The sequence below is a fragment of the Carassius auratus genome, chromosome 27 (genome assembly GCF_003368295.1).
Source record: "Carassius auratus strain Wakin chromosome 27, ASM336829v1, whole genome shotgun sequence".
Lineage (NCBI taxonomy): Eukaryota > Metazoa > Chordata > Actinopteri > Cypriniformes > Cyprinidae > Carassius > Carassius auratus.
The window spans coordinates 21,907,323-21,924,906 of record NC_039269.1 but is presented as its reverse complement, the minus strand read 5'-3'; the positions used below and the strand labels follow the sequence as shown (position 1 = coordinate 21,924,906).

General features: G+C 35.9%; 2 protein-coding genes across 4 annotated transcripts in view; one reads left to right on the top strand and one right to left on the bottom strand.

Annotated features, from left to right (window-relative positions):
• mast3a (microtubule associated serine/threonine kinase 3a) overlaps nucleotides 1–8,420 on the bottom strand; it is a 29,887-nt gene extending 21,467 nt beyond the window's left edge. The window contains exons 1-4 of one of the 3 annotated variants that reach the window (XM_026206648.1): nucleotides 8,294–8,420; nucleotides 4,073–4,104; nucleotides 1,152–1,228; nucleotides 827–896 (exon numbers count right to left, since the gene is read on the bottom strand). In XM_026206648.1, the coding sequence (XP_026062433.1) occupies nucleotides 827–896; nucleotides 1,152–1,228; nucleotides 4,073–4,104; nucleotides 8,294–8,332 (218 nt within the window). In that variant the 5' untranslated portion in view covers nucleotides 8,333–8,420. Of the gene's footprint in view, nucleotides 1–826; nucleotides 897–1,151; nucleotides 1,229–2,739; nucleotides 3,252–4,072; nucleotides 4,105–8,293 lie in introns of those variants that run through there. The other 2 variants (XM_026206647.1, XM_026206645.1) reach the window with 2 other exon arrangements.
• A 3,146-nt stretch (nucleotides 8,421–11,566) lies between these two features.
• gdf15 (Growth differentiation factor-15) lies at nucleotides 11,567–13,850 on the top strand. Its single transcript, XM_026206644.1, has 2 exons — nucleotides 11,567–12,053; nucleotides 12,762–13,850. The coding sequence occupies exons 1-2, from the start codon at nucleotides 11,735–11,737 to the stop codon at nucleotides 13,511–13,513; spliced, it is 1,071 nt and encodes a 356-aa protein (XP_026062429.1). The 5' UTR covers nucleotides 11,567–11,734; the 3' UTR covers nucleotides 13,514–13,850.
• The last annotated feature ends 3,734 nt before the right edge of the window (nucleotides 13,851–17,584 follow it).

The window sequence follows — 17,584 nt, the reverse complement described above, 5'->3', positions numbered from 1 at the left end:
ATGATCAGTGTCACATGAAATCAGTCTAATATACTGATTTGCTGCTCAAGATACATTTCTTGTCTTATCATCAATGTGATCAGTTGTGCTGCTTAATATTTTTTATAAAAAAGGCATTTATTTTAAAAGAAAATCTTTTATTACATTATGTCGTTACTGTCACCAAATTAATGCATTCTTGCTAAATAAGTGTTAATTCTTAAAAAAAAAAAAACTCTTACTAACCCCTACATTTTTTATGTGGTTTGTAATTTCACATATTTTATTATTCATGTAAAAAAAAAGATAGCTATTTTAATTAAAAAAAAAATACACTTAGAGCCTAAATAATAGAAAATTGTAATAAAATATAAAAACTTTAACACATTTCACTTCTTTCAAGAACTTACATGACCTCTACCCAGTTGTATCATTTATCCACAGATAAATGCATGCTTTTGAGGCACATTTAAAACACAACCATAAACAACTCATTCAATCTTCATTGAGCTCTACAAGGAAGCTGACAGGGTCCCAACATTTCAAACAAGCATTAATAAAAGTGGATGGAGCCTCAGTACATAATCATGGCAGCGTAAAGTAATGAGGCTACATGCTGACTGCACTATAATTGCTGTGACAAATGCCAAACTTCCCATCTACGTTACAGCCTTGAGGGCAGCTGCAACGAAAGCAGAATCTTATTGGCCAGCTAAAACCTTTCCACTCATTCCTTGCTTTTATACTGGCATTACGAAAGGGCAGATATAAGATAAAACAAAAACGACTAATGTGAATACATTTGGAAATGTTTGTAGTACGCAGTCTCATTTTGCTCAGCTCTTACCTACGTATGAATGGAAAATTGACCGAAGGACTGCTGGAGACATTTCTGGGACTGTCCAACGGACTGCTGCCTGTAGGAAACAAACCTTCTATGGTCACCATGCATATCATGGTTGTTTTACTGAGTTAATGGATGCTCAAGTGGTTCTGTATTGCCTGGCACTCATTTGCCCGGCTTAGTTGACAGTTACTGGCATTGGCATATTCTAACAGTGGGCTGGATGTGCAAGCATGTTATGCTACCCTGTATTTATCATCAAGCACAGTGTAAATCAAACGTCATTATCATAATTGAGAGAGAAGCTAAAATAAGTAATTATAGCTACCAGTTGGCAAAGGAAGGGGTGAGAGCGGTCTTGATAGAGTAGGTGAGGGAGCCAAACTCTTCCTCTTGTTCCGGTTACTGTGGAAAGAAAACGTTTGTTCTTGTTAGAGGCAAAAATTCTCAGTTTTCACAACACTCAATATTATGAAACCCATCTATAATGATGGTCTGTTAATGTCCCTAGTACTGGAACACAACCTAACAATTTGACCTACCTAACAAAAACATTTAGTTAGACCTGGTGTAACTGAATCCACATTGAATGTCTTTGGCTTTTTCGAACAGGCAATTGGCATTAAAGACTTTGAATTCAAAGGTAAACTCAGTAAGGTTTTGTTTAGCTGGCTCTTATTCATTCCAACAGTGATATAGTATCAATGGTTTTGGGCTTTATATAGACACCTTTTAGCCTGGATACATTATTTCATCTTCAGAACACAAATAAAGATATTTTCGATGAAATCTGAGAGCTTTAATAGACACCAACAACCTTTTTTTTTTTTTTTTTTTTTACTTTAATGATGTCTTGACTATCATTCTGAGGCCTTGAACTTGGTAGTTTTCAAAATATCTTCACTTGTGTTCTGAGGATGAACAAAGGTCTTACAGGTTTAGACCGACATGAGGGTGAGTAATTAATGACAGAATTTTCATTTTGTTACATTTTATTTCTTAAATGGTTTTCGATGGCAGTTTGTTGAATAAAGGCAATTTGACCGCGCACTCACAAGGTTTATTCTTGGTCAGCGTATGGGAGCTGCAGGTCGTCATTGATGGTTTTAGGCAGTAAACATGCTATTAGTATAAATAGTTACCCACTCACACACATAACAAAGTCTGGTCATGTGACATCAACATGGCAGCACCCATGAAGAGGCGTCCCTCTCTATGCAGCATAAACCAGCCTTTTCTTCATGTGAGCATTCATCGATTTAATTAGATACATACACGTTTTAAAGCACTGTTTATTTCTTAATAGGTAAAATTTTTTAAATAAGCAAATATTTGCACCATTCAACATGTACATGCTTTTAAATACACTTTTTCTTTAAAATCATTTAGTTCAGCTTATATAACAAATAAGTAACAAAAAAAAACTAATTTGACCTCAACGCCCTTATAACTTTTCATTATAAAATTAGCCTACTATTGAGTACACTAACTATATTTTGTTGACAATGATTTTAAAATGAAAGATAATAATGACACAGTCATAACAGACCCTCCATACACACGGTTAAACTGTATATAAACATTACGTTACGACTAGATGACAGAATATGACCATCCATCCACCGCCAACAGGACAATGAGCCGTGCATGGGCCACGGTCACTATCGGAAACAAAAACGGGCAGGGTGGAAAAACAGCGTGTATGCGGTTCACACCGAGAACGAGAATGTTAAACGAACAAGCAGGTATTTCCATCCATCATAGTAGTTATGTGGGATTTCAAAAGTCCCGAGCTAGTCTATCAAGCACATTTCTCGCGGATGCGCCTGTGGGATTTTCCAAGTTAGAGCAAGTTTGGCGGACCAATAATCAATCACAACTAAAACATACAGTAACATGCTTAAACTCGTCGTTACCTCTTGGGCCGTTTGACTAAACCTCCAGAAACGAACTGGCTTTTATAACTCGGACACACCGTCCAGTAATTCCGATCAGACATGATGTCGGTGTGCTCTGCTGGTCTTCGTTGTCCCCGCGGTTAACAAATCCTCATCGATGATACACCGCAGCATTGCGACGAATTAAAGCAGTGAAGTCTAATGTAATTCCCAGGCGAACTCCATATCGACACAGACTCCATTGCATGCAGAAACGTTACGACACGACAGGGAGTAGACAGAAAGCGCCTTAAGTACAGCAGCTCGATGCCATCATCGCGTTATTTTCTCACAAGTGACACATTGCCTCATTGGTTTGGAAAATACCATCGTCTGGTTATACTCTAGCCCTGACAGCGCTAAACGGATGCTGCTCCCAGGTTTAAAGGTATATACACACCACTGTAACGATTGTAAGTTTAGTCCAACAGTAAAAGAAAAGCGGGTGCGCGGGGTGGAGGAAGTTGTCATAGAGTCTGACCGAAAGAAGGGGTCATTGTGGGGTTTGAACGTCACCATGCCGGGCGACTAAACCCGCCTCCTTTAACTTAGCATGCATAGAGTGTCCCATACTGGTAAGCGTGTGTAATAGATAAGTGTTGAGGATCATTTCAAAACATAAAAAAATAAAAACATTTTAGAATCCCTCCTCTGACGTGGCTTTTAGACTAATTTTCATATGAGAGCCCCTGTGACATAAATTAATTAATGCCCCAATGCCAGTGAATAATGTATGGATGTAAATATTAATATTCAACATCTTAAAACATTGTTAAATAATCAAAGAAATACCGATATATTTAAACATTTAATATTACAAAAAAACAAACAGTAGGCCTAGATATTAGACAGATATTAGATTATTACATATCTACACCATCAGTAGCCTAGATATTGCAGACAGATAAATAATTAACTCATGTATTGTTATAGTTTTCTTTCTTCTGACAAATTATTTATTATAATGCTTAAAACTTAAAAATATTTCATGTATTTTGAATATGTATATTAATAAAATATGAATTTAAATATAAATATTAAAACTGTCAAGCGTTTTTGATATAGCATATTTTTTAAATTATGATATCTATTAGTTAGGAAAACATGAATTTTATTTGCTTTGCATGCATACTTTTTAAATGAATTTAAATTGTTCAATGCAGACTTTTAGATTTTTTGTTAATATTAATACAACAAATATTAAAATTGTCAAAAGTGAATTAAAATGAATGCATGAAAGTATAATGAAAAGTAGATGGAAGCTAAAAATGACAGTTACAAAAAATTATATTAGAGTAAGAAGCCTACTCACATATTTCCTCGGCGTGGAAGGCTCAGTTCCTTCTGGAAAGTAATAAAGACTGAGTTAATTAAAATAACTGAAGTCATGCGTATCAAAGTGTGTTTTAATGGAACCACAAATTTTACATTTAATATTGCATGAAAATAAAAAGCATGAGTAAGAGGGGTCTTTGATTTCAAGAGAATTAAATAAGCTGGGGAAATTAGGCCATGATCACACTCACACAACAATATAAGAATATTTGGATGGACATCAGAAAAAATCATCAGGAAATATGAGGCCAAATTAATACTTCATTAGTTGCAGAGCTGGAGTGTATTTCCTTAAAACTCCTAAAAGATTCCCATATAAGCTTAGTAGAAAAGTTTAAGTGCTTATGTGGAGACACACATATGTCATCCCCTTGCTATCTTCTTTAGCTCCATTACAAATACTGCTCAAGCCAAAAGCAAAACCATTTCAATAAAATCATTTGGTATGGAGGAATATATATTACATTAATCAATACATGACTAAGATCCAACGCTCAGCCTTATGGACACTGCTTATACCTTTTGGCTTTTAGATATATATGCCAGCCCTCAGAAGCTGGAGATGTTTGTGCCAGCTAATTTTATTTTAACAGGGCCAGCTTTGGCTTTTACTATGCTGTCGTGTTCCAAGGGCACTGTCAATGTAGTGTACTTTGTCACTTTGAATCAATGTCTTGTAGATGACCAATTACAAAGGTTGTCTTGTTTAGTCTCCACCCGTTCTGCACCTAACCTTTCCTGAAGGATGCTCTTTATTAAGAAAGAAGCTACTCTTTCTGAAAGATGTGCTTTTAAAAAAGCAACTGTATTTCTTTATATATTTCACAGTACTTGATTTTTGCCAAAGTAAAGCCCAGAAGAGCACTGTATTTTATATATATATATATATATATATATATATATATATATATATATATATATATAACGTTTTTATAGTAATACAAAGTTTAAAGTAATAAAGTTTAAAGTAATACATTTAGGTAAATGGGTGCAGAGCCATGGTTTTGTAGGCAAACATCGATGCCTTGAATTTTATGCGAGCAGCTATTGGTAGCCAGTGCAAATTGATAAACAGAGGTGTGAAGTGTGTTCTTTTTGGACCACGTTCTGAATTAATTGTAAAGGTTTGATAGAATTGGCTGGAAGACCTGCCAAGAGAGCATTGCAATAGTCAAGCCTGAAAAGAACAAGAGCTTGAACGAGGAGTTGTGCAGCATGCTCTGAAAGAAAGGGCCCGATTTTCTTGATGTTGAATAAAGCAAATCTGCAGGACCAGACAGTTTTAGCAATGTTGTCTGAGAAATTCAGCTGATCATCAATCATAATGCAAGGTTTCTGGCTGTTTTTGAAGCAGTTATGGTTGATGTGCCTAACTTGATGGTGAAATTGTGATGAAACGATGGGTTTGCTGGAACCACATGCAGTTCTGTCTTGGCAAGGTTGAGTTGAAGGTGATGGTCCTTCATCCAGCAAGAAATGTCTGTTAGACAAGCTGAGATGCGAGTAGGTACATTTATTATGTATATAAATACACACACATGCATTTACATAGTCTATATTTTATATTCATATAATTTATACTATAAATAAATGCACTGAACAAAATTATAAACGCAACACTTTTGTTTTTGCCACCATCTTTCATGAGCTGAGCATAAAGATCTAAGACTTTTTCTATGTAACACAAAAGGCCTATTTCTCTCAAATATTGTTCACAGTCTGTCTAAATCTGTGTTAGTGAGCACTTCTCCTTTGCCGAGATAATCCATCCTCCTCACAGGTGTGCCATATCATGATGCTGATTAGACAGCATGATTATTGCACAGGTGTGCCTTAGGCTGGCCACAATAAAAGGCCACTCTAAAATGTGCAGTTTTATCACACAGCATAATGCCACAGATGTCGAAAGCTTTGAGGAAGTGTGCAATTGGCATGCTCACTGCAGGAATGTCCCGCAGAGCTGTTGGCCATGAATTGAATGTTCATTTCTCTACCATAAGTTACCTCTAAAGGTGTTTTAGAGAATTTGGCAGTAAATCCAACCATTCTCACAACTGCAGATCATGTGTATCCACACCAGCCCAGGACCTCCACATCCAGCATCTTCACCTGCAAGATTGTCTGAGACCAGCCACCCGGACAGCTGCTGCAACAATTGGTTTGCATAACCAAAGAATTTCTGCACAAACGGTCAGAAACCATCTCAGGGAAGCTCATCTGCATGCTCGTCATCCTCATCAGGGTCTTGACCTGACTGCAGATCGCGGCGTAATCGACTTGAGAGAGTATATGCTCACATTCGATGGCATCTGGCACTTTGGAGAGGTGTTTTCTTCATGGATGAATCCCGGTTTTCATTGTACAGGGCAGATGGCAGACAGTGTGTATGGCGTCGTGTGGGTGAGAGGTTTGTTGATCTCAACGCTGTTGATCCAGTGCCCAAGGTGGCGGTGGGGTTATGGTATGGGCAGGTGTTTGTTATGGACAGCTAACACAGGTGCATTTTATTGATGGCATTTTGAATGCACAGAGATACCGTGACGAGATCCTGAGGCCCATTGTTATGACATTCATCCACGCCCATCACCTCAGGTTGCAGCATGATGATGCACGGTCCCATGTTGCAAGGATCTGTACACAATTCCTGGAAGCTGAAAGAATCCCAGTTCTTGCATGGCCAACATATTCACCGGATAATCACCCATTGAGCATGTTTGGGATGCTCTGGATTGGCGTATACAACAGCGTGTTCCAGTTCCTCCAAATATCCAGCAACTCTGCAGAGCCATTGAAGAGGAGTGGACCAACATTCCACAGGCCACAATCAACAACCTGATCAACTCTATGTGAAGGAGATGTGTTGCACTGCGTGAGGCAAATGGTGTTCACACCAGATACTGACTGGTTTTCAGACCCCCCAATACAGTAAAATATCAAATTTTAGAGTGGCCTTTTTTTGTGGCCAGCCTAAGGCACACCTGTCCAATGATCATGCTGTCTAATCAGCATCTTGATATGGCACACCTGTGAGGAGGATGGATTATCTCGGCAAAGGAGAAGTGCTCACTAACACAGATTTAGACAGATTGTGAACAATATTTGAGAGAAATAGGTCTTTTGTGTACATAGAAAGAGTTGTTTAAAAACAAAAGTGTTGCATTTAGACCCAGATTTGTGACACACACACACACACACACACACACACACACACAAATATACTTAGCTATGATGGGGACATTGAAGAGACTTCTTGTTTTTATATTAAGCTAGTTTAAATACTTTAACCTAACCCACATAATCTTAAAACCAAGCAATCTTTCTACACTTTCTGCAAAATAACTATTTATTTTATACAGTTTTCACAAATGAGGACTTCCTTAAAATGATGATGGGAGATTTTGTCAAGTTTAGCTCAAAATATGGTTCAGTAATGTTAGATAAGTTACACACACAAGTACAGACATATACAATTTTGTATTATATTTACCACTTGACATAAATTTACACAGTTTAGGGGTGAACTAAAGAGTTCTGAATTGTTCATTTGTAACAGGCAAATGTCTAAATTTTAGACGAATAGCTTAAAAAACAGAATTAAATTCTTTAAATATGTTTTGATTCATTCACTCTCCCGCTTTCTCTACATTTTTACTGTCACTCTGTTTTTTTTCAGACACAATAACACAAAACTCCTTTAGAGGAATAAATCCATTTAGACAGATTAAAAAAAGTATTTCATCGGGAGGGTAACGTTAATGCAAAAATAATCAAAGCCGAGTCTTTCCATCATAAACAGATCAGAGCATAACAAATGCCGTTATCACCATGGCAACTGCTGGTGAAACGTGTCGACTTCACTGAAACGCACATAAAATCAACAGCTGTTGTTTTTTGTAATGTCGTCTATATAAAAACCTATTCAGTTAATGTTATATTGGATAATTACAAAGTATTTAACCAAAAACCCTTTATTTCCAACACTCCCCACGTCAAGACAACACATTTATACGATTCAGTGTTTACAAACAAACGGATGCGACAAGAAGGTTTAAAAAAATGCAACGATCGCTTTACAAAAATATAATAAAACATGCTGATTCTGATGAAAAATGTAATTTATGTTGCTAAATTAATAGAGATATATTTTATTTATTCCAAATAAAAAATACTGCTGTCTTTGTCACTCATGCAAACTTACCTGCAGACCACGCCGCCTCAGTATGTTTGGCTCATCCATTATGAATATAATTTGTAGCCTTGCTACGGTTAATTTAACCCATACCGAAGAGATGAATGTCTTTCACTCAAGAGATCTCTAACCCTGTTTAGTGACCCAATCCAATCCAATCCAACCCTGAAACAGCGAGCACACTGTCACCTGACCGTCTGCGAGGAACCAATCAGAACACGAATCTCTACAGTTCAGGCGGTGGTGAGTTGTGAATCGGGTTGTTGTGCTGAGGAGCTTCTAGAAGTGATGTCTTTCATATTAATGTAGGGTATGTAGTCGGTGTAGGTCTTAAAATAAAAACTTAAAACAAATGTAGACATGGCCTATGTAGCAATTTGACTGAGTAGGTTGTAAAAAATATGAAATGTTGTCCCTTTTAGTGTCATTGGTGCTACAGCTTCATATTTGTTGCATTTTATCTTTTGATAAATGGAAAAGTTATGCTAATGAAACATTGCTATTTTCAGAATGCTGGAATAATTTGGGCAGTTAGCCTGGCACCGTCAGTCATGGGATAATGTCTGTCACCAAGTGGCACCACAGCTTTGATGTTACAATGCAACATTGATCGAAACAAAATCACAACACAGCATAAGCTGCTCTTTGTCCCCTTTCTCTTTGACCAATACAATGTGAATTCTTGTTTTTTTTTTTTTTTTTTAATACCCAAATGATTCTGAGTGCACATTTTTTATTTCATGTTAAAGTTGTATTTTAATGAGCCAAATAGTTTTTGCACATTATTTATTTATTTTCTGTGGAGTTATTTGTTGTGGTAAATCAAGGGGAGTGTGGTCTTTTGCAGTCCACTGCTTATTGTCCTTTCCATTTACTGTGTGTGTCTGATGCACTGTGTTCCTGGGACAAACACAGGATCGTTTGTGCTTGTTAGAGTTATTTGAAAATGGCAATTATTGTATTTTATCCGACTTTTGAGGCTGAGCTTTTTCATGCTTCCTACCCAATTCATAATCAAAGAAATGTATCAATGTTATGAAGTTGTTTATAACAAGGTCTAGAAAATGTATTATTTTTTTAAGATTTTAGAACATTTATATAAAGATTTTTGTGCCAGACTCTCTGCAGTGATTAAGGGGGGTTTTGGAATTTTGCATGATTTATTAATTACCTTATGTATTCCTGTACCTAAAAAAGTAACATATTTTAATATTTTGACACTTTCATAGGACCTGTAGCTTTTTTTCCTGTTCAGTTTTTCTATGTTCCACAGTAACCAGCAGAGGGACTCGTTTATCTACATCTTGATAAAGGCCAACGTCTGACACCAAAAACTAGGTGTCAGACAAATGGAGATGCTCTTTCTTTGTCACCCCATCGTAACGTTGCTAACATTAACTATTAACCCTTAGGGTGAACACAGAACTGCTTTATAAGTGGAAATGAATGGGAGCCTGAGGCAAAAATGCCCTCCAAATTCAACATAACAATGCAAAACAATTAAGCCAAAATGATTATGGCTGTCATGATTAGTGAAATGAGAAAAGGAACAAAACTTGTTGATTGCAGCTTTACGTTTGGATATGCACTAGTTTTTTTTTTTTTTTACAATTTCCTTTTAGTGTTTTTACTGTTTTTTTTTGCAGCGTTGAGCGCTATGACCACTCAAAAACTTATTTGTTGAGCATATGAAAGCAATCGCCAATCAGAGACGGTTTGATTAGCAGTTTTGTTTTTCAATCTATCCAAAATTATGTTATGTCTTACATTTTCTAAAAACAAAAAAACAATGAACTAATTTGGTTCTTGCCCTTTTTTGTAAGTTGAATTATTCAGTTTTGTCACAATTAACCAATTGCTGTCTATTATGTTAATCGACATTATAATAATTATTACAATATTAATGGCAATAATCGACCATGAGGTTTTTTTTATCATAATACTGCAACCCTACCGAAGCATTACATTTATGCCACCTTTAAGCAGCATTTCATAGTCTGTGTAATGTCTGATGTCATGTCAGGCTTTAGTTGGCCTATACCACTTTGGCAGTGTAAAGATGACTTTTGTTGATAATGATCAAATTTTAGTGGCAACAGAATACAGTATTCTGATTGATTCGTTGAATTAATTAATTGATTAAATCTAAATAGCCTATTTGACATAAAAACATAGGCCTAAATTAATAAACATTACCCTTTGGGTAATGCCACAGTGAAATCATAAATTACAGAGAAGGCTATAGTTCATCTGTGATCTAAATGTGCCGAGGGCTCCTAGTTTACAGAATTAAGGAATTCTGTGTCGGTGTGTATTTTTGTAATTTAGTTGTAAATTAACTGGAGAAGCTTGATAGCGGGGCATGTTCTAAACACTCAGACATGCCCTTTAACCTGTTGCTGAGGGGGGTGATTAAAAATGACATATTTACACAATATATATACATAATTTGTCTGATGTAACAGATGGTGTGTTGTTACAAAAAAGTTTATTGTGGGTGTGTATTGAGTGCATGTGACAACCTTCCCCTCATGTTTGAAATAGAGCCGTCTTTTTGTTTGGCCTCAAACGACCAATTACTCAATGCAGCACTCTTGGCTTTCTGACAGCATGAATGCCGCAGTATTTGTTTGAAACGTACCTAAAAACCTTTCACACACTTTTTACCTCAGAAGAGTCATCTGAGCATGTGATACGTAACACGTGACGCGTAAGCTTTGGCACTTATTCAAATTATCCAACCTTTTTTTTTTTAGTTCAGTTTTGTTTAGATATGTCTTGCTTTATTTTACTACTGCATGTGGCTCTGGTTTTACTGCCGTCTGTCGCTCAATATCTAAACAGATATGTTGTGTCCTACATGAAAACAGAAAGGAATTTTTGAAAAGTAACATAGAAATGTCATTTATTAGATAACGATGCAAGTTTAGGCAAGACCACACACCATGGTGGTCCCATAATTACAGATTATTCTTTATCTTAAAATAATTAGGAATATACAGATCATTCAGATCTTCTGAAATGTGGTATGATGAAATATAGAAGCGTAATGCAGTAATACTCTCAGTTTAAATGCTTATCTTTCTTGATCTGAATATCTTGTTGTTACATCATGTTTATGTATTTCTGTATTTTCCAGTGTTGTTTGAAAATGTCATAGTAAATAATATTGATGCCAAACGAAGGCATTCTGCGTTCATGCGTGTGTTTGTGTGTATACAGCTCCAAAGTCCCAAGTCCAAGACAAATTTCATTATTCTTCTAAAAGTCATATTGACATGGTGTCATTGTGCAGTGAATGGTTAAATGTACGTGAAGTTTCAGTGTGGGTGTAGATGAGCAATCGTCTCCAGTGGGGCGTGGCCTGTACCTGTATAAATGAAAGCATGTCTGGAATGTCATTCATTGCACTGACCAACACAAAGACAGCACAAACAAAACGAACTTGCCATGCAGAACTCAATAGCACAGTGCTTTCTCCTTTCTGTATGGGCTGTTATTTTTAGCTCTTGTCTGAGAGAGAGTACAGCTCAACAGGGGCATGAGGAAACGTACAAGGGCCTGCAGCTTGAGGCTCTGAAGAGCATTATTCTGGAGTACCTCGGGATGGATGCGCCACCCGGGCCTGGAGGAAGAGCTTCTCATCAGGACCTGGTCAGGATGTACCGTCAGTATAGGAGAATGGGACACTTGCTTAAGGGCAACTCCAGTGAGGAACAGGAGCTTCAGCCTGCAAGAAGAGCCTCTACGGTGCTCTTTCCCAAAACAGGTAAGCTATAAATACAGTTGTCATATAAAGTATAGTGTAATTGTGTAGACTTAATTTTTAAGTGCGGTTTAAAAATATCCATGTATTATATTTGATTTTATTCATATTCACTGGACTCAAGTAGTCTAAGATAAAATATTTACATATTTTATACGGTTATAATTAGTTTGCGTTATCCAATTTCAATGTTTAATTTTCTTTATTTTTAACCCAATTTTAATGTTACTGTGGGTGGATAGAAATACACATATATTGATAAACAAGAATAGAAATGCGCACACACTGATAGATAGATAGATAGATAGATAGATATAATAAATATTTAATTTACTTACATTCACATGTAATTTATTTACGTCAATATATAATATTTATTTGCATATATATTTATGTGTAGTATATACTTGGTTTGCATTGTTGAATTTCAGTTTTTCTTTATTTTGAACTTAATTTTAATGTTTTTTTCAATGGGATGAATTTTGAAAAGTGTATATATGTGTGTGTGTGTGTGTGTGTGTACTATATATATAGTATATATTATATTGTATGTTTATTATATATTATTATTTTGTAATAATATTATATAATATATAATATTATATAATTATATTATGTAATATATTATATGATATACTAATTTTCACATATATATGTTACTTATCTGGTTAACACTGTCTAATTAAAGTTTTTATTATTATTTATTAACAGTACAGCTCCTGAATTCTTCCGTGGATTCCCAGAAGCAGTGGTTCAGAGCTGTCTTCTACAAAAACTCACGCATTAAAACTGGAGTCAACCTCAAACATGCAAGGCTGCAAATTAAGAGACCACACACAGACAAAATCACACCAGGCCAGCCGTGGCTCTCAAAAGACGTTGTGGTTAGAATGCATAAACCTCCTGGTTTTCATACAGAGACTGTATTTCACGCGGGGGACCTGAGCTCTCGGGATGTTACGTTGGATTTGACATTTGCGGTTAAGAAGTGGCTTAAGGACAGCAGTGCTGAGCTTTTAGTTATTGAAATTTGCCTCCTTAAAAAACAAGAAGTGAGTACACAATCCACGCCTCAGCTTGTTTTACAACTTGACCAAGCAGTGAGGAGACGAAACAAGAGAGCCCTGTCTACTAGAGAGGAAAGCGTTGATGATGAAAGTCACTGCAGGCGAAAGTCTTTAAACGTTTCTTTCAAAGACATCGGCTGGTCAGACTGGGTTATTGCTCCCTCGGGCTACACTATGCACTACTGTGATGGTTCCTGCCCACACAATTATAAACCTGCTAGTATGCATACGCAGGTAAAGTCTCGTCTGCATCTCTTGTCTAAGGGAACAACACCCGGGCCTTGCTGTGTACCAGCTGCATATGAGCCAATGGTTCTCATGCACTATGACAGCCGTGGAAAGTTGAAGCTCACGCCTTTCAACGATTTGATAGTTAGTAAATGCCACTGCGCTTGAACAGCACTGGCACTGGTTATCCACTGAACACTGTATTCTCAAAAGAGAAGATGAAAAGGAAGCAAAATATCTAGCTGATAAAATGCAAATCAATTTTATCACCCCCATGTGGTTACATTACTTAGGTTTGGCTTCTTAAGGAAACCAGATGCGTGCTTTTCTGCATAACACTGAAATGGGTACTGTATTTCCATGTGATTGACTTGCTGGAATATCAAGTTATTTATTGTAATTTATTTTAAATGTTTTTGTACTCGTTTGTTGCTTTGTTGTGAATGAATCAAGAAACCTTTTGTATTTTTGAAAGAATGTTAATAAAGTTTATCGCTTTAAGGAGATGAATGGCTGAATCATTGGTCACATTTCAATGCAACACTTTTGAATATAAGATGAAAATCCTCACATACAGTAATTTATAAAACCCAATCAAAGGTTGAGCTGCTATAAAATCTCCGGATGTTGTAAAAAGCTTTAAATCTATGTTTAAATACTATGAAATTGTGGAGAACAGGCCATCGGAATGAATCATCTGTGTCTGACTCACTCTGATCATATAACAATGAGCTATAAAATGAGATCACACTTACGTTTTACATACGTACGTTTAAATTACAGTCTTTTACAATAATAATTAACAATTTCCACCCCCGGTTCTAGATAATATTTCAAGGTGGGTCATTCCATAAATACCCATAAAAGGTATTTATCCGTGTCAATCAATATCCATATTTATCCTGTCTATAAAGATAGGTCAGATCTAACAACTGTAGCCTTGAAAACACACATAGGTGTCGCTGGCCTTGACCAGAGAGTGAATGTCCTCTGAAGCAACCACAGCAGAGTCGTGAGTTCATCTGTGACTCAGTTTTTATATAATACTAGTCTCATTGTAGTCCATAAATATTTGTTGTCTGTTGACCCTGCAGGATTTTGCTGACTATAACTATTTCTGAGATGCATTATTTGATGTATTGTTTCGACGTAATGTAATAATTCACTTGGTAATGATAACAATAATATCTGCAATCATCACACACCGAGGCATAAAGCAATAAACCATTCCTTGTACTTCTGATGTCATTTTACTCACTTCAAAGACGAAGTTATGGTTCATATATCAATAAAATTAAAAATGTAATAGGTTTAAATATTATGAATCATGTTTAATATAAAAAAAGTTGTGATATAAACAAGCATTTGCTATCTACTTCTTACGCATGAGGGTATAGTAGAATTACAGTAAGGAAATATAATAAAGTAAGCTGTCAATAGCCTGCTAACACATAAAAGATTAAATAAGTGTCTGTCTCAAACTACTGAAAGGTCCTAGAAAGTCGCTAAATAAACATTCTTCAGCCAGGACTGTGGTACTTATTTTGAGAATGTGAAATATAATATTTAATATCTAAATTTTAATCATACATTCCACATTTATTATTTAATATTATTAAAAATTTGTGACGGTGATAGCAGCATGCCGATATCAATCTTTTCCTTCTTTTTTTTTTTTTGACACAGACATTTTTCACTAATATCTTAGGCCTACAGAAAACACCAAGACAGTTATATGTCATAACCATTTTACTGAAAAATGATGGCATACATCACATTAATGATTAGCTTGTGCTTTCAAGGCTGCCCTTTCTAAAGATACACTCTCAGAAAAACTCACTAATATGTACACTTCAGGTAGGCTACTATATACTTAACGTACTACATGCTTTAACTAATATGTACTTTTAAAGTACTAATATGTACCTTCAAGGTACTAATATGTACCAGTTACAGGTAAATAAGACACAAAGAAAAAAAAAATTCTGAGAGTGTACCAGGACCATCACAAGTCATTCTCACTTCGTCTATGTCAACAAATTGCATGATCTTATCTGGCTGACAACTTGAAAAAGTCGACAAGCAGAATTCACAAACCAACTGTTTGCAAAAATAAAATGCATGTAAACTTTAAAAAATACATATATACAGTGCATAGTTAGACACAGCGCAAGTGACTCATGCTTAAGCTTTTGAGCCTTTATGAAGGCAGTATCCTCATGCCATCCGAAGAAAGTTAATGGGACTGCGTCAATGTAATGTTTAAATTTCTTATAAATGGACTTAAACTGACTTTAACTTTGAGGTGAAATGAAAGCATATTTAAATCAGCAGCAATCTCATGTAAGATCTGCAGTTGAGAAATGTAACTGACAAAGTCATTTGTCAACAGGATATGCAGCAATTTTAAGAAAACCACGTATTTTATACATTTCCAGAGTGATGTGTATGATTAACACCTAGACAAATGGGCAAACAAAGACTGAATTGTATGCCTGAGACATTTCTGGCAGTTTCACAGTGCCATATCCAACCCCCTGCTTGTCTAATGTTCCACTTGTTTCGTTTAGTTGTGGAAGTGGAAAAGACATTCTCAGCTAATTTGTAGCTAATCGCTGAGAGAGGAGATCTTTCGGTAAAGGTTTCAGTGAGTCACAGTGACAAAAAGATCATAAGACACAGTCAAGATAGATAATTATTACCACCGTCTAATTAATATGGAAGCTTGAAGAACAAGCTTTGCATGTGAAAACATGAGCATAATCCTTATGAAATGAGGGTGTGTGACATTAACTGCACATAAGCTACTGTTCAGAAGTTTGTGGTTGGAAAGATTTTTGTAATGTCTTCTGAAAATCTGTTCACCAAGCCTGCATTTATTTGATCAAAATACAATAAAACAGCAATATTATAAAACATAATTCAACTGAATGTTTTTTCAATTTCAATATATTTTAAAATACAACTAATAATATGTACAACTAAGCCTTCAGTGTCACATGATTCTTCAGAAATCAGTCTAATGTGCTAATTTGCTGCTTAAGAAATATTTCTTATTAATATCAATGTTGTGCAAACAGGCTTAATAATTTTGTGGAAACTATGATTTTTAATTTATTAATTTTTTTTTGCAAAAGAACAGCATTTATTTAAAATAGAAATCATGTGTAACATTATAAATGTCTTTACTATCACTTTTGATTCATTTAGTGTGCCCTTGCTAAATAAAAGTAATGATTAATATACTGTGTATATATATATATATATATATATATAACTTTACTGACCACAAACGTTCATGAACAGATGTTGACCAAATTCATTAATTCAGGAAGCAAATATTTTTATTTTACATTAAAATGTGTGAATGCCCCCCCCCCCCCCCACCCCTCCTTGCTGAGAAGTCCAGCACATGCCCCAGCATCTCAACAAGAACTTAGTTAGCGGTCCACCCAACCAGTACAAACCAGTCTGTGCAGCATGGAACGTTCACGCTGGTCTAAACTGGACTTTTCCACGGGGATTATTTACAATCGGCAGAAACACCTGTTAAACTGTGATCAATGAGGTCATGACTATGTTATGCTGCCTCACAGTGAGTTCAGCCAAAAAACGACATGTAATGTTTGTGAGGGCCAATGAATCGCTATTTCTCGGGCAAATTGTTTTGTCCTTGATTTCACCCTTTAAAAATAAAGACTGTAAAGACTATCATGCCAGTACAAACGATTGAACTACTGAACATTTTGGGCATTAATACTGGACAGCAAAACATTTCAGGCTTTCAAGCATCTGGCATGATGTAAACATCCTCAGAGATTTCAGCCCCGTCTGGATTGAAGAGGGCAGGATCATTGCTGTAGATTGCATCATGTGGATCACACTGCACGTATGCTTGATGGTCTCTAAATGGGGGGCAAAAGTGAAATTCAGTTCTTGGAAACTCAGATCCTTATAAAAAGTTGAACTGCTAAATTTTCACCAATAACCCAATAAATATTGCTGCAAAATAAAAACTCCTTTAATGTAACTCTCTCTGACCGTTATTACCACACATTCAGTGTGTCATTGTGATCTTGCAAAACAGATCTTCGCAGGAAATTCCATTTCTATTGTAAAGACTTATCTTAACCTGCTCATGACCTAGTTTCTTATGATCTACATTAGTGCAGTGAGATTTGAATTTTGTACTTTACCTGTGTGTGTCCTCACTCTGTACAGCACTCTGAAATTTGTGCA

Excerpts from the sequence above, each read along its gene's own strand:
- gdf15 (XM_026206644.1), top strand. The coding sequence starts at position 11,735 with ATGCAGAACTCAATAGCACAGTGCTTTCTCCTTTCTGTATGGGCTGTT. Across the intron at positions 12,054-12,761 it reads GGTGCTCTTTCCCAAAACAG|TACAGCTCCTGAATTCTTCC; the intron begins GTAAGCTATAAA and ends ATTTATTAACAG.